Source organism: Acanthopagrus latus, chromosome 4, assembly GCF_904848185.1.
Source record: "Acanthopagrus latus isolate v.2019 chromosome 4, fAcaLat1.1, whole genome shotgun sequence".
In the NCBI taxonomy this organism is placed as follows: Eukaryota; Metazoa; Chordata; class Actinopteri; order Spariformes; family Sparidae; genus Acanthopagrus; species Acanthopagrus latus.
In genome coordinates this window covers 4,797,167-4,824,102 of record NC_051042.1, presented here as the reverse complement: position 1 = coordinate 4,824,102, position 26,936 = coordinate 4,797,167, and the positions used below count along the sequence as shown (strand labels likewise).

The 26,936-nt window shown below is 40.1% G+C and overlaps 1 protein-coding gene across 1 annotated transcript in view; it reads right to left on the bottom strand.

The window, feature by feature from the left end:
* LOC119018224 (mothers against decapentaplegic homolog 3) overlaps positions 1-26,936 on the bottom strand; it is a 36,435-nt gene that overhangs the window by 8,724 nt on the left and 775 nt on the right. The window contains exons 2-6 of the mRNA XM_037095739.1: positions 3,529-3,722; positions 3,045-3,179; positions 2,128-2,253; positions 672-884; positions 161-298 (exon numbers count right to left, since the gene is read on the bottom strand). Of these exons, the coding sequence (XP_036951634.1) occupies positions 161-298; positions 672-884; positions 2,128-2,253; positions 3,045-3,179; positions 3,529-3,722 (806 nt within the window). The remainder of the gene's footprint in view (positions 1-160; positions 299-671; positions 885-2,127; positions 2,254-3,044; positions 3,180-3,528; positions 3,723-26,936) is intronic.

Here is a 26,936-nt window from a genome sequence, read left to right as displayed (position 1 = left end):
GGTAGTCAACCTCTGAGCCAAAGCTACTCTCCATTTCCAGTAAGCCTTTCGATTTTTCTTTCCATCTACCACTTCAAGATTTCATCTCTTCGTTTCTCCCCATTTGTACATCGCTCCCTGCCCCCAACTTTCTCTCTGTCTCTGTCAGCTTGACACATACCTGGAGGGATCTTGCAGACTGTGGCAGGGTGCCAGCCGTAGCGTTGGTTACAGTTTGGGCTCTGGACAAAGATGGCGCTGTCGCTCAAACACTCAGCAAACACCTCTCCTCCGATGTAGTAGAGCCGAACTCCACGACCTTGAAGAAAACAGAAAGAACAAAACTCAAGCAAATAAAGAGAAACATCTTACTTTGAATTAGAATAAAAGAAGCATTGTGTGATTCTGGATGAATTATCAGATGTGCAGAGCAGATGTTAATCTGCATTTTCTTTTTGTCTGTAGAGGACTTGCACATTATTTTCAGTAAAAAACATGACATTTCACACATTTTCCACAGTATTATTAACATATCTGTTTACAACATGTTGAAAACAATAGAGTAGGTAATAAAGACCATCCAAGCTTTAAGTCAAAACTCTAAAGAAGAAAATTCAGTTGGTTAGTTGTGATTCTCTCCACATTTTTACATTAGTTGTGCTTACATAATGGTAGGAAAACTCTGTAAATACCAATATGTCTGCGTGTTAACTCCACAGCTGCATTGCGGTTCACATTGGACAACAGGCCCAGGCAGAAGCGCTCTGAGTTAGAGGGGTCTGTGAAGCCATCCACTGTCAGCGAGGGCTGTGAGGCATGGAAGGTCTCTCCTACTCGCTGGTTCAACTCGTAGTAGGAAATGGAGCACCAGAAGGCCGGCTCGCAGTACGTCACTGGCTGAAGGTCTGACAGAGAGACGGAGAGAGTTATAGTTTGCTTTACAGCAGCATAATGAAATGAAACATAATTATAACGAAGTGCTGTAGTGCTGCAGAGATCTCCTGGGCACTAAATCTTGATCTCCAGGTGTAGGAAAATATGTTTGTTTGATACACACCAAAATATGTCACATCATCATGACTTTAACAGTTTTTTTTTTTTTTTGTGAAAATGAAAAATTAGATGCAAAAATGATAATTCCAGTTGTTCATATGATGACTAATTTATGTCAAAATAATTGTTTTCATGCAGCCCTAGTTTACTTTCATCACACCAAAATGGAAAGTACAGACAGAGTCCAGAGACGGCTGTAAACAGGCTGAAAGTGCAGATCAATAAGAAATTTGATGCATGAAATGATATAGCAGGAGGGAAACGAATGGGTAACAGGAGACGTGTCGAGGTTAACAGGGTGCAAATCAGAGACACAATAGCCAGAAAACCTTGTTAATGGAAGATAAAATAGAATTGAAGAGCAATGGACGCAAGGAAGATGCAAAAATGGGTAAAACGTGGGGAGAAAAGGGGCTGAGGTGGATGTTGAGGGGGAAGAAAAACACAACCAAAGAAAATATTAGGATGAACTTGCGTCACAAAATGTCAAACCCATACGCTGTTTCCCAGAAGCTTTTACCAGACAAAATGTGGAAACTCAGCCCTCACTGGTGGGACGCTGGAACCAAAACTGTCTAATTACAGGCTTATCCATGATAATTTTCAGTAACTTCAACTGCTTCTCGTAATTTGCTTTTTTTTCCCTCGACATGGCCACAGTGTCCTTCACTTTGATGTCCAGAACAGAGCTGGACGGCACTGCCAAATGAAACTGGTGTGATTTTGTTATTTCACTAGTAGCTTTCCAGCCAAGTCCCCTGGCGTGTTTCCCATCCTGATAGAATAAATGTAGGATATTGTTATTGATGTTAGTGTGGGCTGAATGGTGTCTCAGCCTGTTCAACGGCTCACAGGGTGGAGAGAAAACAAAGGCTTCTTTCATCACCTGGTTTCCTCTTACAAAAATGGAGTTAAATCAAAGACAGAATTCCCACTGGGGGAGATACACTATTGAAACATTTGTCTGTGAGAGAAGGCAGACAGACAGGAAGGTACACAAAGACACATACACACACACACATACACATACACACACACACACACACACACACACACACACACACACACACACACACACACACACACAGTCCTTACCTAAGTTGCTGTGTGTGGGTGAAACGGGATTGGGTGAAAGATTGGGGGAGCTTGTGTCCATGCTGTGGGTCATCTGGTGATCGCTGGTCTCTCCATCCTCACTGAGGTAGCCTGGTGGTGGCGTTTCTGACACAAACACACACATGGACAACAACTCATCACATTCATGGCAAAGTTTCCTGAGGAAGATTTAGAGGAAAGCTATATTTGCATATAGTGGCTGGCTGAAACAATAACAAAGGAACACAATAAGGGAAAAAAATATTCATGAAATGAATATCAGATACAGCAAAAATACAGTATACAGTTTAACTGTTTCTCTTTTTAACTTGCGCTTTTTCACTAATCTGACATTATATGGAATTCTCCTACCTGATAGAAACTCATTGTCAGGTTTCATAAAAACAGAAGCTTGATTGGTATCTAACGTTCAACACTGGTGTGGAGGAGTATGTTGAAGCCATGTTACATAACAATTATTGAATTATTGTTCAGATCCGTGGTATGTATTACTGTGTCCCTGGGAAACATGTACGAGGCACTCAGATCCACCATCAGTTTACACAAGTCCAGGTTTCCCTAACTGGCTAGCCCAGCTAGCTTGCTTTCCAGACATCTCACTTCTTGATCTCCAAAACTTTCTCCAATTACAGAGGAAACACTCCTGCCACAACATTGCAAAGTAAAGATAGTACTGTATGTGCTATAAAAAAAGGGGGGCAATTTTCATAAAGATTCTGGTTTCAGTGAGCCTCACCCAGTCATAGCCCTGTCATCTCTGCCTCTGTGCTCTGACACTGACTCCAAAGAGTTGTGTGGAGGATAATCTGACTTGGTATAAAAGATTCTCAAACAAGTCTTTGGTTAAAGGGGTTTCTGACTCTCAGTGTGAGTCACGGTCGGAAGCCTGCTGGTACCTGGTATGTAGTTGCTCTGGGGCTCAATGCCAGCAGGAAAGTTGGTGTTTTCAGGGATTGAATGGCTGTAGTCATCCAGAGGTGGGAACTCACTGGGGATTTCTGTGTGTCTGGGCACCAGCACAGGTGGGAGTACTGTATAATGGACATAAACACACAAACAGACCAAGCACTTCCTTAGAACATAGCAACAGTGACTGGTTTAATGTCTGGATGAAATAATCAAATATGTAATTCAACAGTTAAATTAAAAAAAACAATAAAATGATGCAATAAAACAATAAAATAGGACAGAGTTAGCTTCAGTAAATCACAGGACAAATATTGGATGAGACCTCAAGATAAAAACAAGTCTATAAAAAATGTGCCTTGGAAAAATAGGTAGCTCGTTCCAAAGAAAAGGCCCGAACAGAAAAGTCAAGTGCTTGCCATGAAACCACAGTAACATCTGAAGAAGGAATAAACACACTCCAAGCTGTCATACCTGGCGTCTCTACTCTCTGGTAGTGGTATGGGTTGACGCACACTTCATCCTTCTTCGTATGGAAGGCATACTCGCACAGCTCCACCGCCCGCAACTCATGGTGGGACTGCAGGTCGGGCCAGCGCCACAGACGGCAGTAGATGACATGGGGGAGACCTTTTCTGTGGGACACCTGCAGACGGCCATCCAGAGACCTGCAGACAGGAAGAGAGGATGAAGAGGGAAAAATAGAAGAGTGTGTTAATAACCTGCAACATTTTGTAAGTCATTCCTGCTTGAGGTCTCTCAGTCAAAATAAAAAAAACTGTTAGTATTGTGGGGTCATCTTCACTGATAAACTACCACAACTGTTGATGAACATCTAATTTCATATTGCCCATCTAATCTTTTATAACATCTATAGATACATTGTTCTTATCTGACTTTAACAGTTACTGATGTGGTAATTGTCTTGTGTTTGAGATTTAAAACCCCTTTATGACTGGGTATAACATCAATCCTATTGTGATTACTTTGACAGATGTCAATGTGATATGATTAGCGATTTTCTTTTCATTGTTTCTTTTTTCTTTTTTTGGAGGGGTTGTTCGTACCTTTTTTTGATCGGATAGCTTGAAAATGACAGGAAAGGGTTGAGAGTGTGGATGACACTGAGCAAAGGGCCCCAGGTCAGATTTGACCGCAGCTTGTTCAATATGGATATTGCACTTAAGATTATTGTGCAGCTCTTAATCAACAAAAATGTTGAGTCTTATAAATGTTGTTTACAATGTGCAAAAGAATTGTGTCAATAAAGATTTTCAAACTCACAGTACATCACTAGGTGTGGTGTTTACCATTGTTGTGTCTGAGCTCTGACCCTCCCTCCTACTGATGAGGCCTCCAGCTGTGTGTGCACCGACTGTGACGTATAATAATAAACAATGAGATTACAGTATGTATGACAGGAATTTCATTGTATAAGATCTGCAGTCATCTGCTAAACAATACTGTTAGCAGGATGGTGATCTAGGCTGCAAGACAGTAATGAGCCATAGTTTGCTACATTGTCATAAGGGGGTTGTGGCCTGTAATCTCTGGGGAAAACGACCCATGGAGGAGGAAAAGAAACACACTTATCATCTTATGCAAGAGGCAACAACCACATATGTCCATCGTATCTCTCTGTCTCACCCCCACACTCTCACACACAGAGGAAGGGTCAAAGACATAAGCCAAAGCCCTTTAGAAGGACAAACGTGTGTTCTAAATAAAAACGACTCTGTGTACAGTCCTACTGAAAGCTCAGTCGTGCCTCATCTGGGTCAACCATTGTACATCCAGCCAGCAGAGAATAGTCTTTTAATATTTCATGGCTGAAGCTTTCATTCACTGCTTCTGTACTTTAAAAAAGGGGCTGGGAGTGTTGGAGGGGGAGGGTGTCTTGAATTTGTAAATGGTGTCTGAACACTTTATGTCCATACAAGAGAACAGTTGAAGAGGCAAACTTTGATGGGAGGAGAGCTGGGGACACTTGAGATCTGAAAACCAGGTCCATAAAGCCAAAGTGAGAGCTCAAGTGTTAACGCCTTTTGAGTCACGGCTAATATCTGCATCCAAAACCCTATAAGATATCAGATCTTTCAAGAATAAGGTGGTATAATTCAGAAGAATTGTCCTGCATGTTATAAACCTTAAAATAAAACATTTCCAGTATGATAAAAGTCAAGTAATACGGTGAGAGAAGTTCCTTTACAGGCATCTTATTGTTGAATAACAGGAATCAGTGTGTGTAGAGGCTCGGGATAGACTGGTTATTATACTGATAACACTGATATTCACCATTTTTCAGATTATTGGTGTTGATCTTTTTTTTGTCAGATTGCTGATGAACTAATTTAAAATGTGATGATGCATCTTCTCACAAAATGTCCCACCCACACTATGTGATGAGAAAAGTAAAAAAAAAACCAAAGTATTAAATTTAGTTGTACGTTGACACATTCATTAACATCAGAAATGTGTGCTTTCCCTCAGAGGAGCACGACTCACTTTGACAGACATTATAGATAGATAAGATAAATTAGGTAAATGTTTGTGGCAATTAAGACTTTACAAACTTTAACTAAGGCCCAATACTTACAAAATAAGTTTGAAGACCCAGAAATCCTGTGGAATTGAGTTGCTACTGGTAGTTTTAAAAATTAAAAAAATTTTAAAAAACACAGCCGTGTCTTGAGGCTTTACACCTTACTGCTCCAACAGCCACTATTGGAGAACTGAAAGTCAGCAGGGCTTCATCAAACAAAAAATGCAATCAGGATCATCAGAAATGGTGTCTTGCTTATTGTACAATCTGTCTCTATTGAAGCGTGTCCTTATATTTATATGTCATTTCTCAGAGTGAGTCACAGCAGATTATCACTGCTGACATGTAGAAAAGGAAGAGAGCAACATTGTGATAAAAACGGACAAGGCAAGAAGATTTAACTAGTGCCTTATAATTAACAGAAGTCACTCCTGTACTTTGCAGGCCAATAATAATAATAATAATAATAATAATAATAAAAAATATAATATATCATATATATATACATAGCTTAGAACATTACATAACAAATACAACACTGACAAAAGTGTCTGATCAAAGAAGTTCCAGACTTCAGACTTTAAAATCAAGGACAAACAGCTGAGCTCGGCTCATACTCTTTTCATCTGAGAAAACATTTAACAATACTGAGAGATGGCTGTGTCCACAAGCACAATCTGGATACTTAGACTACACAAATAAACAGGAACACCTTGGGTTGTTACGTAATCAAGTACAAACCTCCTGCAAGAGTTTTAATCCTTGCAAAGTAAATAATTTTGTCTTTCAAAAAGTTTTATTGCAGCTCGTCGTGATGTGAAACTAACACTTCTATAAATGTACTTTTGTTGTGAGGGTCAACTCTGTTCCTCTTTTCTACTGAGAGTTTCCTGTGTTGAGCCTCTCTTATTGTGATTTATTGACACTGTTTCCCTTTACCAGATTGCATCATTATTCTTTACTTGTGACTGAAGCTACAGCAACTGATTCATTTTATACCTCTGTAAGTACCCACAAAACTCACTTAAAAATACCAGTTAACTTTCCACTAGAGGTAACTGGTATTTAACTCACTGACTCATTTGAAACCCTGTTTTACAAGGTTTGTACAGAATACAATAAACATAGAAAAGGAACACAGTTTATGAAGTAACTAAATAACTACAAAAGTGAATCACAGGAAACTGTTCAAAATTCATGATGGCATGAGGGAAACACATGAGAAGTTCATTTGCAAAGAGGAACAGTGATCACATGTGGACACTCACAGCACTGACTGAAGGGAACAAGATATTTACTTAAACACAGTGCAATTAAAAATAACCACAACCTCTCTGACACTAACCACAAAATAGTGCGTTAGAAGCAGTATTTACAGCAGGGTTACTGTGGTCTTTTCGAGCAGAAAAAAAAGACATTTTCACTGTCAATGTGTTAAATGGTCAGACAGAGCTGATCTGATGTCAGTGGTATGTGTGTTCGGTCCCTGCTGCTGAGTGGGCGTTTGGTGGGGCTTGACTCTGCGTGGGCTGAGACACACATGCACAAACTGCAGTGGCATTACTGGCTATTTGGTGTCCTACAGTACTGGGTGTCCTCCTCTCTATAAAACATTTTTCTAGTCAGTGTTTTTAAAGAAAAGAGTTACAGTAACAGAATGGCATGAGTCACACTATCAAGTTCAAGTTGAACAGCACATACAATAGCAGCAGAGGATCTTTGTAAGTCACTTTGGACAACAGTGTCTGCTAACTGCCTAAATGTAAATGTAAAAGATCTACACTGCACTAGTTACAGTGGACTAACATCACCAATTTGCCATTATTGCTCATTTCAAGTTAATGGAGATTCGAAATCAAGGGATGTTCATTTATATACATGCCAAGTTTAAGGTCTTTGTTGGATTAACAACTGCATAAAAGGATCAGTTGACAAAGCCCAAATTCTCCAAACAGCCTCGAAAATGCCTATTATAACGACTGAGAGCATGTGGATTACATAATTAAAGGTGTGGTTGCACCCAAATTTCATTCTGCTAATGGGGGCAAATGTCCTGGCTTGTTTGTATTTCTTTAAACCAATCACAACTGATTTTGGCACCACAAAGAGCATCAAAACGGTGGGGAAGTTGTTTCAGTGGTGACATTTGCATGTGGGGAGGCATGCGCAAGAATTCAAACTGGTATATCGCCACAACAAAGACTGAAACTGTTATCTTGTTTAAGATGGTACCGTTAGCAACTAGTTTAGGGTTACCACCGGTATCAAGGTGCTACTTTCAGGTTGCTAGCGTGAAGGTTGTTTTTGTTGTTTCCTGAGAGATGGGGATTTTTAAAATGCTAACATGCAGATTGTAAAGAGGAGAATGCCAGCTGAAATAGTCAGCCAATGGCAGGTTTATCACCACAGTCTATACTCGGTGAATAACATTATGTTTTCTTCAACTAAGAATCAGTTTACAATTATATAGGATGAGGAAAGGGCAGTAACTAGGAACCAATACATTTTTGCTTCAACAAACAACTGAAATGATTAATTTAAGCTCTATTGTGAATTGTTTAAATACACCTTTACTTGCCAGCGGCCTTTTAGTGCTTTTGTTTGTTATTGTACATTTTTGGCATGTTATTGCCTCCAAATGTTGAACAGAAGAAAAGCATAAAACTGTGAGCATGGAAGTTTATTTTAAATCAGATCTGATTAGCTAATACTTGTTATTTCCATTGGTTCAGTTAGTTAGGTTGAGGCTCGAGGATTCACTCAAGCCTTTACTTTCCTGGGAAAAAACATTTTCAGCAGGAATGAGTATAACATCACCGAAAAGCTCATAAAAAAGCACGATGGATATGTGAAATGCAAACAGGACAGGGAACAGCTCATCAAAATACTGCTCAATAGCACCACTTGTGGTAAAAAAAAAAAAAAGTTTAAACCTTTAAATTGATTGGTATAGTCTACAGTATGTGAGGGCCATGGCTGTTCACTCTGGATTAATTCAATTCTAAACAGCAACCGTCAAAACATTGTGCTCATCCAGCACATAGACAGGTCCAGACACACACCATCAATCTGAATTACTCACTTCACTGAGATTTATGACAGCACATTGAATGAGGTGCACCTCACTGACAGTAAAACCACTCCTGCACCAGCATCAAGTCTCAGCCTGTTGTTTTGAGGAAGAGTCAGTAGCACTGTCTAAACAGCCAACCTCAGATCCTCCAAAACACTTAAAATGATTTGGAGCTCAGAGTCTTCAACTATGTGGCAGAGGGAGGCAGGAGGGGGGAGAACCATGACCCCGAGTTCCCTGCTGTGTTTGTGTGTGTGTTCCAGACTGAAGATTTGAAGGACATGGCTGGGATCTGAAGGCTTCCAAGAATTCAGGCCAACAGTTTTCAACCTTTAGCTCCACCAGAAAGCAGTCAACATGCCACAGATCACCACAGGCTGATTTTATTTACAGACAAAGTAACGCTAAAAAACGACGAAGGAAGGAACACCTGTATTTTTTTCCATCAGACACATTTTGTGCAACACTGACTGTGTAAATAGTTTTTGCTGTGTGCCTCAGATTTGACTTTCACCAAAAAGCAAACTGCACTACCTCAAAACCTCAACCTGAAAATGGCCTTACTCTAGGGTGCAGAAGACTGACTTTAGCATGTGCAGCTAGATAAGTGTGTTCAGAGTACAAGAGGTGCGCTGTGTGGTATAAGGGCTGCAACTTCATTATTGATCAATCCACCATTTTATTCTTGATTAATTAAATTGTCTTGTATCTAAAATGTCAGAGAACTGTTAATAGTTTCCTTATTGTTTCTCAGAGTCCTATGTGATTTTAGCACCACATTTCACACTACAGTTTGCGGTTTTGAACAATGTGATATGTCAAAATGATTTGAAATTGATGATGAACATTTTTAACTTCTTTTTTTTTTTTAATTGAAAAAAGATGAATCTATTAATCGGGAAAATAACAAGCAAACTGATGGAAAATTAAAATGTGTTTTCGTTGTAGCCCCTAGTTATCCCATCAAACACAAAATATACTTGATTTTGTGTCACATGCCACAAGTAAGAACATTAGATTTTCATTAGAGACTAAAACTGGGGGATATTTGGCGTTTTTGTTTGACAAATGACTTTAAGGATAAATCAATTAATCATCAAAATAATTGCCAGTTAACTTCTATAGTCAACAGAATTACAGATTAACCTTTAAGCACAAGGTTATACAGGCAGTTTACTTCAGGATTGAAAAAGATCAGCACAACTGCACAAGTACTGACTAGATAACCCAAAGAATAAAAACATGAGCTCCACTCTTCTGTCCTGAATTGATTCTTATATCCATCTGTAGAAACAACATGTGAGGCTACTTAAAGCATGCAAGTGTTATTTTGGGCCATCTAATTCCCTTGCTGACAGAGAACGAGATCCACAGTGCTGACATTTCTCTGTCAAGAGACAATTGATGCTCAAAAATGAAAGGGACAAATTGGTATAGATTTTTTGCCACAGGGGAAATTGTGTCAACATCATAGTGCTCCATGACCTGAGGCTGCGGCTGAGCCTGACCTTTACGCCCAACCAGCTCTGTTTGTGTGTGAATGGAAGGGAGTGCAATCTGTCCCTCCACACAACGTACACACACACACATACACACAAACACACACACACACACGCGCGCACACACACACACACACACACACACACACACAGGGAAGAGGAAGAGGGAAGTAAAATTGCATTACTTCTGAAGGAGCCGCACATTTTGTAATAATCTGTGCAAAGGGAATGTTTAAATGGAAAACAAAGAGCTGAGTGTAAAGAGGAGTGGATACACAAATTTTAGATATGTGTGTGTGTGTGTGTGTGTGTGTGTGTGTGTGTGTGTGTGTGTGTGTGTGTGTGTGTGTGTGTGTGTGTTTGGATGACTCATAAAACAGACTCAGACAGAGCAGATTGAGCTTCACTGAGCTGGGGAGGAGGGAGGAGGAGGAGGGGGCAAAACAAACACTCTGAAGCATGCCCAGTTACGCTCAGACACACAAACAGTTATACACAGTGTGTGTGCGTGTGTGTTCAGCTGGCGATGGTCCGAGCAGTGCTGATCAAACAAACACACACACACACGCACACACACACGCACTCACACACACACACACACACACACACTTGCTGACTGTGGCCTCAGACCTTTTGACATGGACCTTTTACAACTCTCTGCCAAGCTTCAAACGCAACTGAAAGTCTGAGCCAGCAAACGCTGTGAGAAGCCGAACGTCTCTTCTTTATCAAATTGTTGTATATTAACTTTATTTAAGAGGCTAAACTTTTATGTTTAATTCAAGAATGAAAAGAAATTATTTTAAGTGCCTGCGAGTGTAAGTAAACACGAGGACCTCCACTGACAAACTGCCCTAGAAGAGCAACAGAGGGGGGAGGACAAAGTGGGTGATGGATAAAGAAAGGAGGGTGCTGCTGGACAATAGGGCTGGCAGACTGTCTCGACAGCTCAGGGCAGCTCAGAGTGTCTGTGACCGGGCCCCTAAAAACCCCCCTTCCTTCTCCTCCGTCTGTCCCACTGTTCCACTATCCTGACCGCCTGCCTCCATCCCAGTACTGTGAGTGAGGTGTGAGGGTGGGAGTGTGGTGGGGGTGTGTAGGGCTGAAATGGCCTTTGTGCTTTTCATAAAGTCTGTGGCCAGTCTGTCAAGCCATGGCCAACAGGGCTGCAGTCCAATGACATTCAGCAGAGGGTTGCTGCTGTCCAATAAAAACATGTGAAGAGACAAATCATTCACAAATTCTGGAGAAGGGGCTGCAAAGACGTTTTGAAACCTTACACATTTCAGGAGCTATTTTGTGATGATTGTTGGTGAATAATTTTCTCTTCTAGTGCGGTTTTAACCTTTTTATATGGGACACCTTTGTCATGCTGTTTCAACCCACACTGGATCTGTTCTGTTCTCTTCTTACTGTTATCACAGGTTAATCCCCTGTTGTGCCACCATTCAAAGAATCTGCAACCGCAGAATTACACAGAATTACTGAATTACATAATTACAAAAATAAAAATAATCACACTTATAGTCCTCTTAGCAGCAAAACGCTCCATAAGCTCTCTCTTTGTCTTTCTCCCACAATATGATAGTTGGAGTTGGCGGCTAAATGTTATGTAAACAACAATAACTAGATATATAGAAATACCTGATCAACTAAGATGGGAAGCATCTATGTTCAATTCTGGTCAGGTGGACAGATTCTTCATGGATAAGGGTGTTTCATGACAACAACTTGACCTTATTCTGGTGCCTTTCTTCAATTTTGGATTAGGCAAACAAATCCTGAATGAAGAAAAGAACCCAACTATAAACAACAAAAGACAATAATAGATAGACACTAAATTTGACACAAAATTTGGTTTTTCACATCCTCTTCTCAAACAGATCAATAAAGGATCTCATCTCCAATTTATCTCAGTTGAATCTGGTACTAGTCAGCTGATCACCTTTGTGTACAGTGTCTTGAAGTGTTACTGATGGTAAGCTAGCTATAAATCTATATATCCATACATACATATATCTTTATATATATATGAACAGTTTTCATTCGACATGTGAAACAGAAATTTCCACTGGGAAGGTAAGGAGGAGAAAGAAAACAGCTGACTAGACATTATGAGAGGTATGAATCGTCACTGGCCTCACGATTTGTATTGATTAAAATTCATCTCTCAACGATTTGAACACATACACCTTTCATTCATAAAGTTCTCCCAATAATCAGACAGCAGTCTACAAAATATATACTTTTTTCAATACATAAACATTCCAAAAGCGTTCTCAGAGTTGAAAAGCAAAGTTGACAGCGCGTCCTCAGATCTTGGCTGATTAGTTGGGCTCATTGTAACAGTTATTATTTATGGCTACAGACGTTAGCTGTCTCTCTCTGACATACCTCTTACATCAGTAACATAAGCCTAATGTCAGCCCACAATTCAAATCATGGGAACAACTTCGCAACATAAATCTATTGTCCAGCTGAGGGTCGGACAAAAAACAATCAACATGAGCTACAGACTACAGGTGTAGAGAGCTAATTAAGAGGACGACCAAACTTTGAGTCATAGAAAGAAGTCCTCGTTGTTGGTAATGAGAAACAGATGGTAAAACCTTAGTCTTGGTCAGTTTAACATGGATATTTTCTAAAAAAAAATCAAACTGATTTCAAATCCTTTTCTCATTTGGATATTTTGGTTTATGCAAATATTTAATCATTGTGGGTTAGCGGCGATCAACATGATCACAGAAAATACTTCAAGAGCACAAAAGATCAACTTGTGAATACATACCAACAGTGGTGTAACTCTCACAGGGGAACATATTCCACACACACACAGACACACACACACACCTCCCACTCTCTCTGGAAAAGCCATCAAACTTCTCTTTTTCTTTCAAAAGAAGGGGGGTGGTGAAGGAAGAGTACCAAGAATAGAGTGTGAGAGAAAAGCAAGTCTGACTGTGGCCCACAGGTGATATCATAGGACTGGAGTGTGCTAGGACCAGTGAAGGAGTGAAATCAGAAACCAGCAGACGGGCGACCGGCAGGGCTAGATGACAAAAACATAACCTGGACTTAGAAAACTGGGGGGACGACAGAAGACTACACTACATTAGTTTTACTGCTGATAGTCAATGAGCTGGCCAGCTGGTTTCTCTCTGTCTGAATCAAAATGATGAATGAAAACATTCCAGATGCAAATCATCAATACATTTTGCTCCACAGTATTTTTCCTACAGCGTGTAGGTGGATCTACCAGTCCAGTGGACAGACACGTACCAACTCCACCTTGATCTCACATCCCACATATCATGAAATAATAAGTTTGAAGTATGTTTGAGCTTGACAAATAGCTGACATTTACTTGTTATGACAAATTACAACTATTTCGTGGGGCTAAATTGATGAATTAAATTTAAGAATCGGATTTCACCTACGTACAAATTTTGGCCTATTTCTTATTTTACATGGATGTTCATAGTCAGTTCTAGTTTTAAGGGGGGTTTTCTCTGTAACTCAAATGTTTACCTTGCAGTCAGTCCCACAGCATGACCCAATATGGGTCAGAGGCAGCTAGAGTTAAACAAAATAAATAAATCTGTTTATTTATCATTAAGTTTATTTCTCAGTGTACAAAAACATAAACAAAGATGAAAATATACTCACACTGACAACACTGAGAGTAAAGTACACTACTGTTGACAGATCAGCAAAACATAATTTGAAATAGTTTTTCCCATCCTAACTTGATTACTTTCTAAGGATAATTATGAATGCAACACTCACAGCACAAGATGATATTTGGCATCCATTCAACTCTTCAAATTCTAAAATGCTTATCTATTCAGCATTCATGAAGGGCAGGAGCCTATTCCATCATGCATTTGAGTGTGGAATGGCACAGCCTGGACTAGGTATTGTTTGAAAAATTGTGATTCTGTGTTTTTGAGTTACTGAGTTGACAGATATCGAAAACTTTTGCCTCAAAAGCTGTTTTTAATCTCACATGTGAAGCCAAAACTCTAAAACGTTAAACAAAAAGAAACTGTTTATGTAGCTGTCGTCTTCACAGATATCCACATAACATGCACAAACATGGATGGCGACGGATTCTTATTCTTCTTTGAGGTTGGACAAAAATAGTTTTGTTTCCAGTTTGCAACCTCTTATTTGACTCTGTTTATGCAGTTATGTGAAGTGTAGCCTCTGCCAAATTCTGATAAAACTCTGCTTAGCGTAGCCTGGTTTATTTGCTCCAATCCTGTCAATAGAAAGACACCTAATTTGCATTTTCAAACGTCTCAAAAGTTTAATTGAATTAATTGGTAACACATTTATTCAAATATACAGTCTCAGACTGCGGGAGGGAACAAGAGTATCCAGGGTTCCCTGTAGCCCTGGTAAAACATGTCATACTTAAATAAATATCACTCGTACATTACACAACCTGGAAGGTTGCCCCTTGGGAAAATACCTAAGGTTGAATATTGATCCCAGGATACAACAGTGAAATCTGACAAAAATCTTGATAAACTCAGATGAGGCTGCTGAGCTCAAAATCACTTGTGTTGCTGTATTGGGTGTCCCTGACAGTGTCTGGGGACCTCTTAGGTAGACTTAACTTTTTTGTTCTACTTTGGCTTAAGTGCTGCAATGATCTAAAGAGATTCAAGGATGAATTTTTCAGACAACCTGATAAAATAAAAGATCAACAGAGTCAAACAGTCTCACGCAAAGATTCTTGTCTAGTCTCAAACCACTATCCTCACCGCTATCGTCTGCTCTCTATCTGTATTTAAAGACTTTCACTTGTACTCATGGCTTCAAATCTCCCTTCTCCATTTGAACCCTTGCTCCTTCATGTCAGGTTGTTTTCCCCACACATATCCAGCTGTAGTGCAGCAGCAGTAGCAGCAGCAGTGGTGGTGGTAGTAGTGGCCAGTGGAGCACAAAGGCAGGCTTGTTGTCTGGTGAAAGTGTCTGTGTGCATATGACTGTGTGTGCGTGCGTGTGTTTCTGCATCGTGCACGTGCCCTCCCCCGCAGATAGTGAGAAGGCCAGGACCAAGTTGAGGCAGAACTGTCTCTATAACCCCCTCCACCCCTAATGCAAGCTGTAATCCAAACAGCAGCCCACGCCCTCAAGGCCCCAGCAGGCAGAAAGAGCATTCCTCTGAGCTGACTAACCACACACACACTCACACTCATGCGCACACACGCGTGCAAACACACACACACACACACACACACACACACACACACACACACACACACACACACACACACACACACACACACACACACGACATCAATTCCATTGGTATTAGTTTACTAATCCCCTTGGTTAACTGGCCTGAATGAGGTTGTCACATGTTTATAATAAGTATATAATGAGAATATGACTTCAAAATATAAAATTACATGTTAAATCAAAAGCTAACCTATGTGAGTTCATTCTAAACATTTCAAATACTTGCTTCATACATTATTTTGTTATATTCAAAATAAAATGTAGCTGTCAAACATCAAAATCATCAGCAATAAAATCATAAAATCACAATATGTTGACAGCATCACTGTATCTCTCCTCTTAAAAACAGTACAACATTCCATGACATTATCACCAGTAGCAGCCAGGTTAAGCCACTTAGTTTTGACTCATTCAGTTTGCTTTAAAGTCAAAACTCTCCAGTTACAACAAATGTTAACACTATAGTGTATGCATCTGTCGTGACTCACAGCAATATTCTCCTTTTATCAAACAAATCAAACAATGACAGGAATCCTGAACCCAGCTTATTACAGTCATTACAGCAGCCAAACCACACACAGACAGACAACACACATAAACTCTGCGTGACCTGTCTTGCACCGAGTCCCTGTCGAACAATGCTGTCTCGGATGACTCAGGTATGAGGCCTGACATGAAAGCTACCTAAAGGGAGTGTGAACATGCAGAGAGCGTGCAGAAAAAAGAGATGGTCGACTTTTGGCCACACTGAATAGTTAAGATAAAGGTGTGAAAAAAATAGAGAGGAGGGAATCTCCAAACACAAAAGGCTGTATTCATCGTCAAGGTGTCAGTATTCTGATTATGTAACTGTTCATTTGTAATATTGTGATTGTTTTACGATTTCCAAACTCTATCACTTTGCATGGGATTAGCTGACCTTGTCAAGAGATTGAGAGAGAGATCATTCCTGTGCCAGTGTCAGGCTGTTGCTACATAACCTAGAGCTGCTACAGTTATCTAGTGATCTATACACAGAAAAATAATCAGAATTATTAATTAGTATTATTCTTACAGCACTAGTTTGATGAGCAGTTTGTATGCAATATAGCAATGATGCTGCCGAAATGTAAACCTCAGAAAGACTTCCATGTCATGTACATTATTTATGGAAATATGACTCATGATTCACAGTCTCTAGAAGATTGTAACTTTTTAGCTTGGTCCGGTGTGCAAAGTGCAAATTAAAATCGTAATCAATCGTAATATTGAACTCCAACACTGGCAGAATCTGCACCCCAACAGTCATGATATTATTGAAGAATCAAGAAATAAGCAATATACTAACAAAGAGATCACATAACCTTATTCAGACCAATACATTGAGAAAACAATCAATGGATAATCTGCATTAGTTGCAGCCCTAGTCAACAGTATCCAGCCAAGTTTAACTGTTATTGAAAAATGATTCTACATGTTTGGCACATTATGGCTAGAAGTGATTTGCCATGATGGTGTAAACCATCAGCTTTTAATATCAATCTTTGGTTCAACTTCAAATCCACTGCAAACCTAAACTGCACCCAAACCTGGATTTAACCTGCGCAGGTGTTGCTTAAAGTTAACCGCTGTGGCTGTATAATTATCACCCTCCATCTTCGGCTTTGCTTTCCACCAGGCATGTCCATTCTTATTGACAGAAAAGGGAATCTGGTGTCTCAGCATTTCACTTGCAGCGTCATTCTAACAACCACAGTAAGAAATCAGTAAATATGATGACTAACTACTGATTTCTAGAGACATGATGGCAATATAATAATAAATATTAGCACTGCATCCATAACACTCACAAATCAGACAAACAATATGCACTGATAAAGACAGGATGCCCACAGGTTTGCTGCAGGTCTACTATGCTAACTAACAGGATGAATGCAATCTATATGTACAGTATGTATGCAGCATTCAAGCAGGAGGGGTTTTGTGTTCTTACATAAGCTGCAGTGTGTGTGTATGTGTGTGTGTCTGTGTGTGTCCTTAAAACAGTCTGTCATCCAGACACACGCAGACACACTTCTTTTGAAGTTGAACTGCTGTCTCGCTGGAAAACAAACCACTTCTATCTTAGCTATTAGCGTGTTTTTTTTTGAGCATGCAAACCACAGTAACCACAGACTCTGTCTGATAAGCTTCAGAATCCAACACGCTGCTGGTTGCCAAATATGCTGTCTACATCTCTTCCTTCATCTAAACCCTTGGCTTTCTGGTTTGCCTTTCTCTTTCACTCAAAATGAATCCCTTTTCTCACCTCTGTTGCTTTCATTCTTTAATTTGTGTTCTTCAGTCTAACATTCATGTGTCTTCCTTCCTTATTAAAGCGCGCTCTCCCACAACGATGACAAGCCCTCCCCTGCAGCATCAGACACAACACTGGGAATCCCCAACTACTCTTCATCCCTTTGTACTCCCACGTTTACTATTGAAAACTTTCTCTCATTCAACAAGCATCCCTGTCTACAGCAGACTTGTCCTTTTATGTTGGTATTAATGTATTCACCTTGTAGGGCTAAGAAGAGCTGATGTGATCTTCAAAGTAGTCTAAAAACGGGCACAACTTCATTCAAATCAGAACTATTTGAAAAGAAAGGATATACAATATATATAGGGCGGATAATTTATCACTAGAGAGCTGAACATGTCGTTGCCGGAGTGCATATTGTTTTGGTCTGAGTTCAAATGGAAGAAAAACAGATTTTTACTCATCACACTGACATCAAAGAACTTGTGTCAATGAAGGCTGACTGTTGCGTCGCCTCTCATTGCCTGTGTCTCCACCTAAACGCTGCACCTGAACACGCTACAAAGACTACAGCCGACAGCCAGCTAACTCATATGTCCCGTGCCTGTGTTAGAAGAAATAATTCCCCACACTCAAAGGAAACGGTACACTGTATTAGTCATTGAAAAAGGGACACCAGAGAACTTCTGAATGCGGATATCCAAACCATTATTATGATAAAGAAGTTCACTTCTAATCAAGATTAAACCTGCAAATGGCACTGCCGAAGATGTGGTGGTGAAATCATGGATACTACATCCACAAGTTTAAGGGGTTATCCCTCTCTTCTCCCATTTCATTTCTTATGCATTGATTCGCTTAGATGAACAGCCAATCAGAGTGACTGCTCTAATCAACAGGCTCTGCCAGTGATTCTACGTGCTCAATCGGCCAAAAAGCTGCTAACTATGTCTGACTAGTGCCAATGGTGCAGGACACACACCAGCAACTAGGGCCACAAATGCTGAGCGACAGCCCAGACACTGGCTGACGGCCGAACACCGGCCTGATGTGACAGGGCCCAACACAACAGATCTTTTTGGTGCTCTGGAATATCAAATCATCCATCTTTGCTCATTACATCTACGCCTTTCTTAACCTCATTCATGTATACACTACAAACTTTCTCATAAAATACAAAATTGTGAAACCATTAATCTTATTGCTATCTGCTGAAATGTCAATTTATGTATCTAAGTTTTCTTCTTTTGGTCTAGTCCCAACCATGTCTGACACAACTCTGGTATGAAATAGTGACCACATGTTTCTATAATTAGAGGATAACTTCAAGATTTATGTAGATCTATTGGTTGTGACTCTTACAGTCATAAATCCTGGCTGTGAAGCGCAAGTTTAAGCACACAATGAGCTGACTGAATAATGAAAGAAATCCTCTAAACCTACACTAAATTGTACAAGAATCTTAACAACCCTGTCAAGTATTGACACATACAAATACAGTTTGTATTTGAAAAGAGTGTCTCTTTCCTTCTCTGCTTCCTCCCTGTCTTCCTATCTCCCTCATTCTCATTTTATCACATCTTTTATTTCAGTGCCTTCACTCCCTCCTTCCTGCCCTGACATGCAGCTGTGTGAATCAGACTGCAGTCTTGCTGCCAGGAGGGATGTGTGCGGACAAGACTTAAGCACTCCCCCTGCACTGGCCCAAACTCAGGGAAAGTAAAGGTAGGTAAGAGAGAGGAATCCACTGCCCCAGGCTGTGTGAAAAGACACAACACACTCTTACACCCAACAAACACCTTGGATAATTTATTTTACCACTGGTGTCCCCCACATTATTTTACTACTATGACTTGGATTTTATAAGAAGGAGAGGAAGTTGGACAAATAGCACATTTGTAGGCTATGTAGAACAGCACCCAAAGGACAGTGATAGCACGACCAATTAGCATTCACCTGGTGAGACGGCATGGTGATGCTAGCAAAGCTAGCACTAGCAAGAACACAAAAAACAAAGACAGGAAGATTAAACACTTTTTCCAGCTGTAATTCAGTCAAAACTCTGCAGGGTCAAAGGTCTATACTACTGCATCTATAGTCTGTTTCATTGCTAAGAACTTACGACCTGTCTGCTTTGAACATGTTATTATCTTTAGCTGTATTCTGTGACTGCTGGTAGTACTGCACACTGGTAACTGTCATTGTCTACTGAAATTGTGTACTGAAGTGAAGCTGAGAGACCCTGCTCACAGAGGTCCACACACCAAGTGTGTTTTTTATACACTGAGGTATAAGCAGATTAAGAGAAAGATATACATACAGTGGCTTGCAAAAGTATTCACCCCTCTTAAGTCACATTTTAACCACAAATGTGAATGTACTTTATTGGGATTATATGTGATAGGCCAACACAAAGTGGTGCATAATTGTCAAGTGGACATTTTTTTTTACAAATAAATAACAGGAAAGTGTAAAAACACATCTACATTTGTGGTTAAAATATGGGGTGAATACTTTTGCAAGGCACTGTAGTACATACATACAATAGTAAGAAAATACATAGGATTCCCTGGTCTTCCCTACATTGTACATGTCTGACTAACAGAGAGCTACAATGTCAGAGTTTTCAAACCATAATAACTTTGACTTTGTGACCTGCCCCGTTTAATCAAAGTAGCAGCCAAGCTAATTAACTGTACCTGAACCAGATTATATGATCAGTCTTCTTTGATAAACAGTTACCTTTGTAGCCTGTCAATGTAACTTGAACTTGTGTAACCTATGTGGAATGTAATTCAAAAAACAGAACCAATATCATGTTCAGAAAGCGACTTATTCAGAACTTGCAGTATGCCATAGTTGCACCATCAAGGGCAGCTGATAACGCACATAACAACACTGAATGTAAAATAATTATATATCTAGGGTAGCGGAAGTAGGAAGCTGGTCAATGCGTGACTCAATACTCAATAACAACTCCACTTTAAACGTTATTTGGAGCTACAATGATTAGTAGATTAGCTAATCAAAAGAAAATTGGTTAGCAGCCATTTTGACAAACAATTAATGGTGTCAACTGAGTTCAACTGAGAATGTCAAACATAGACGGTTCCAGTTTCTTAAATGGGAGAATTTGCTCTATTTTGCTGCCATTTATGATAGTTGATGTAGAGTTTTAGGGTTTTGGACTGTTGATTGGACATAATACAGCATTGGAAAGGTGTCATTTGATCTCCAAGTGTGATAGGCAGTATTTTTGATATTTTATAAACTAAACAATTAGTCTGTTAGTTGTGAAAAATCAGCAGATTCATGGACAATGAAAACAGTCTTTAGTTGCAGCCCTTTTCGTTAATGTAGCAGCAGGCTAAATCAAAAAATATAAACATGTCCTTATCTGACATTCTTATGTTTATGGTTGGGCATGTCTAAGTTTGAAAATGACTTGGTACAATTAGGGAAAGGTCTTCGTTCAGGTTACAACAACTCATTAGTTCATGTGAGGGAAACAGTAGCCGTTTTTAGACAGAGCAACAAGCCGCCAATTTGCCCGTCCTTTTGGCGGCTCGGTCCGCGGGTTTTAGACAGAGGGCGGCAGATTGGGGGTGTGTTTTGGTCTGCCGATTTTCCGCCTTGGAGGGTACACTTATTTCTGCCTCGCCTGCTATCTAAAAACAAGGCGGAAATGTGCCGGCCTCTGCGTGAGGTGGGTGGAGGTGTCAATGACCTGCGCTGTTGTGCGACCCACAGCCGGGGAGTTTTAAAACCAAGAAACAGCTGATCACAGCAGTCAGACCATCACTTCATCCGCGGACATCAAGATGAACAATTGGACAGCCGCAGAGATCCAGGAGAAGCTAGCATCTCCTCGGTCTCTGTAGCTGTTGGTTGTGTTAGATTGATTGTTGTGTCGGCAAGCTAAGGACGGTAGCTACTTTCAAATTAAAAGCCCCCCGCTAAGAACCCAGTTCTAAACTCCTATGGGGTGCAATGTAAAGCTCTTATTTTGAAGACAAATTCTATGTCACTGTTCACAACCCAACTTCGAGCTTCACGTCACGTCACATGTTTACGCCTACCTCAGAGGCGGCTTTTGGAAAAGGAGGAATATTATGCCTCAGTTTTAGAAAGACAGGCCGGCACATTGCCACCCTTACCTTGGAGCAAATGTGCCGCCTTTTCTATCTAAAAAGGGCTACTGTGGTTTGGGTTAAAATAACTGCTTCCTTCAGGTTAAGGAACCTCCAATGTCTTGGTTAAGGTTAGGGAACAATCATAGCCATAGCAAAAAGAAACTAACTAAACAGTTGGTCAGAAACAGGAACTGAACAGAAACGGAGAGAGTATTCAGTTATTAGGCAGGTAATCACCTGAGATATTTACCGTCCTCCAGATATGACCAAAACAAGCTTGGCTTCTGTTTTTAAATGCACTAAGAGTCCATTTAAACAACAGAAGTAATCTGTGAGTCATCCTTTCACGTTCAGGAAGAGCAGACTACCACACTTCACATCCACCCCTCAGCCATAGGAAACTGGTAGATTTTCACTGCTTGACGCACTTTACACACCAGTGTTTGTGACTAAGTTTACAGCTCACAGAAAAAGAGGGTTTTAAAAAGAGCAACAGAGAAACAAAGGGGGAGGGAGGGGAGGTCAGTACCACAATGCCACAATTGCTCGTTGTTGATCGACTAAAGCTTCTGGAGCCTTAGCATTCATTTTGCTCATTGCTCCTAAAAAAAGTAAAAACTAAACCACAGTGACCTAAAAGGGAGTAGAGATAGGTCCAAACTGGTATACTGTGAAAGCCTTTTGTAAATGGGAATGTAAGACTGAGGGACTGTGACTAATGTTTTTCATGAGACGTGGTCTTTATCTCCAGCGTAAACATATGGGAACTCACACACACACACGCACACTGCCCACATTAACCATCCACACACAACCCAACCCCAAAAATAACTCTGTTTCAACCAAACGTTCTCTGTTGTGATACCATGGCTTCTGACCAGAAACTATCATCTTTATTCTAAATGTCATCTAGCACGTCACAGCCTTCAAAATAAGACAGCTAACTCTCTCCTCAACATCTAATTTTGATCACCAGGTAAGCTGAAAAGTTAGTTAGTAGTAGCAGGTTTGACAGAGACAACTTACAGTCAGGAGAAGCTTGGGATAGGGCTACAACTAACAATTATTTTCTTTGTAGATTAATCTGTGGATTGTTTTCTTTGTTTTTTTCTTTGAATAATTGGTTTGTTGTTTGGACTACAAAATGATTGTTGAATGTGTGTTTCTGAAAGCCCAGATGGCGTCCTCAAATTTTTAATAACTTAAAACTATTACTCAAATATCATAATAGTTGCCATCTAATTTGACAGATTACAAAAAAAATGATTCAATAAAGTTAATAGTTTCATTAAATCCTTGTTTTATAACACAGGGTTGTACAACAAAATGCAAGTTGTAGTTAGAGAAGTGAAATGTTGAGGATGAGTTCAAGTGTCTCACAGCCTGAAACAAATTAGCTATTGCGTCTCTACTGTCGAGAAAGCAAAACTGTACCAGACATGTTCATCATGCCTGCATGGAAGGACTATGGTCCATTTGGGCCAGTTCTGGTTTAGTCATTTTCGTTCTTGGCTGACATGTAGTCATGTTCTGGCCTGCTCGCGGCTCAGACCTGCAAACAGGAGTGGACTTCCCAAGTGCCATTATTCCACGTGGGCAGGATGAAACTGTACATTTCTGGTATTTCCATTATTTTCTCAACTGAATAAATGTATGACCCATAAAACATCAACTAATAGTGAAAGGTAGCCATCACAATTTGTTAGTATACAATGTGATTTAATTCAGTGTTTTATTTTGTACAAAAAAATTGATTTACTGTTAAGTGAAGACATGGAAAAGCAGCTAATTCTACCATTTTAGAAGCATGAAAGCAGGAAATATTCCCATTTATGAAGGTTGAATCAGAGAATTTATTAAAAATGTTTCTTCTCCAAACCGATAAACCTTTGCCGAAATAGTTGGTAATGAATTCAATAGTCAACAACTAATTGATTGATCACTGCAGCTTTAAATGCGAGAAATACAGAGAATGATTAACTTTGTAAGGTAAACAAATCAAATCAATTACATTTATAGAGCCCAAAATCACAACTGGAACAGTCAGCTTCGAGATTTCAAAATCAGCTTCTGGTATTCGGCGCTTTGATCATTCCGCTGTGATGAGTAAATAACATGTTTTCCATTATTTCAGTACCAGCATCCTACCTCAAATTACCCCAGCAGAATCCTGATCTGCTCTTCCACCACCGGATACATCTATAGACTCAATCAATACACAGTGCCTGCTTCCTTCAGCACTCAGCATCACGGCCAACCGTCATCAAGAGGTGTAGCGATGAGCCTCATCAGGGAGTTCATGTATCAGTGAGAGATAGGAGCTGACCTCCCTGTGGACAGGCCTGAACATGTAGCCAGCTGCTGGCAGTGAGCCTGAACGTACAGGGAATTAATAGAAACAGCAGCTCTCCAGGGACACAGTTAGGCCACACTGACAGCCTCTTCTGATCTGGGGTCATCTTAATGCACTCTGCTTCTTCCCCTCTGCATTATTGGTGTGAAGATGAAACCTGGATCATGGCAAATGTTATTCAACTTTCCGGGGGAGGCTTAAGTCTGAACGCCGGTCCAGGCCTGTGCAAGCTGTGATATGCACACTTGTGGCAATCAAGAATGTGGGAGTGCCCTGTGTGCTCTTAAAACTTGACTTCCCTCACATGCAACCGGGATTTTGTGGACACAAGCAGAAGTTTGTGGCCTTTTATTTTTCACTTACGACTTGCAAATGTTGTGAAAAATAAAGAGCTGTGAACAAACACTTTGTTGCCAGTTTGAGTTACACCTACCTGAGACTCATGCAGTCTAATATGACAAACCAGTAGTAAACCCTATTTTATAAAGGTTATAACAATCTAGTTTTATTAAAGCTGTATTGATCCAACTTTACTGTCATTTCGGAGGCTGTAGATGGTGTGGCTTTTGAATTCTTTGGCACTATAGAGTAACAGTCCAAAACATAAATTATGTTTAATTTTTTTTTGACAAAACAAAAGCATTAAAAACTCAAATTTGAAAAGTTGGAACAGGTGAGTGTTCATTATTTTTGTTCAAATGATTAATAGGTTATGAAAATCTTTTTATGTCGATCAGTTAATCCCTTTATTGGTTTTCACTGCAGCTACACCCTCACTGACAGACTGAATGTACAGTGAATCAAGTTTTACTACTGCAGGTATACAAACTGATGACATTCAACACTACTCCTGCTAGTCTGATACACAGACTGTAAGGAACTGAAATTGGAGCTGCAGCCTTTAGTCAATTAACTGATTAATTACCAACAAAGTGGTCAGTGATTAAATGTTCTGAGTCATTTTGAGTCTTAGTCAGAGGTGTCTGATGTCCAAATTCTCTGATTTCTCTCCAGTTTCGTTGCTCCTCTATGACAAAAAATGATTACCTTTGGGTTGTGTACAAAACAAGACATTTGGGGACATCATCTTGAGCTTTAGCCAACACCGATCAACATTTGTGGCCATATTCATGACATTTTATGGACCAAACTGGTTAATCGACAATGAGTAAGTAAGCTGCAGCTGTAACTAGGAATGGGCAATATATACAATAGAGACCAACCGACACTCAATTTTTGAGATCTAATCTTCTGCGCAGGCTCGAGATTTTTTTTACCGGGGCCGTAAACCGGAAGTAGAAGGAAGGCGACGGCGGCGGCCGGCTCCGCAGCAAAGAAAAGTTTATGATACTTACACATTTGATGATGGACACCATGTTTGTGATTTTTAAAATGTAAACAGACATCTTACTACACAATAACTATTCACGTCTTCTATAAATTGATCCATCTACAAGTTGTTAAGTCAGAGCTAGAATAGTTTGTAACTGAAGTCGGCCAGTAAAGACGCACCAGTGAGTAGATGAGTCTCCATGTTTGGGGTGATGACGTTTAAAGTCTGTGACAACGTCTGTAGTCTCACCCAGACACTTGCTAGGAAACACTATTTTTAAGACACGTAAGCGCTCTAGAATCACTATGTGGGACTTCAATTATATATTTTATGTCACAGGACAAGACGTGTAGAAATCTTGAATCTGTGGTAACCATAGATCTTATTTCAGATCTAAACCTAACCAAAAATTAATTCAAAAACCTCTGAGACGAGGGAAACGGAGGATCTATAGTTTTCAGGACTACAAACATCATTTTATACATGGCTGTACAAATCATTATGTCCCCTTGACTAACGGTCATTAATCAAAAATCTCATTGTGTATGGATAGTCTGTCTAACAATATTGTCACATTGTTGTTATTAGGCTATATGGTGTGAATTAAGTGCTTTTGAGGAGATTTTAAAATATCAAAATATAAATCATGCATTGTGATGAAGCCTAACAAAATTATCAGGATATTACATTAAGGCCGTAACACCCAAACTTACCTCTACTGATATGAAAGTGGGAGTGGGACCTTCAGAGGACATGATCTCTGTTTACAACCAGCTCCTCCTGAGCTCTTACCTGTCACTACCTTTCATCAGAGGAGGAGAGTGACTCTCTCAAACTATCTATACACAGCAGTCTGATATCTCCTGCCACATTGTGGAACCACACAAAAGGCTGTATGAAGGCAGTGGAAGGAGAGGCACAGCTCCACTGAGTCGCCTACGCACTCATACTAACCCACAGCGTTAGAAAGCGTCCCAGATTAAGGCCAAGTTATATAACTTGGACTCCATTTGTGCTTTTGCTTTGCATGTGCGCTGCTGGCTCGTCAATGCACACGTTCACGTTATATCCCCTCTTAATCAGAAAAACACACCAGCTGAAAGCCAATCTGATGAGCTGAGCGGTTTCAAAGTGTACACTTGGTGACATGGCAGCAAAGTGGAGATGTGATTTGCTACATTTCTTTATGGACCAGCGTTAGCTACCTCAGCCTCCATGTTACTGTACATAAACGTAAAGGAAAGCAGAGTTTAATGTTGACATGAGACAGGAAGTGGAAACTTCTCTGTCAAGTAAACATGTGTACGGTGAGCATGCCACGGTTACGACACGTTTGTATAACAACGCTGTAATTAATTAAAGAGCGTCTACCTCTGCTAGCTAACTCGGGATGCTGCATTCACGGTCACCATCAACAGCGG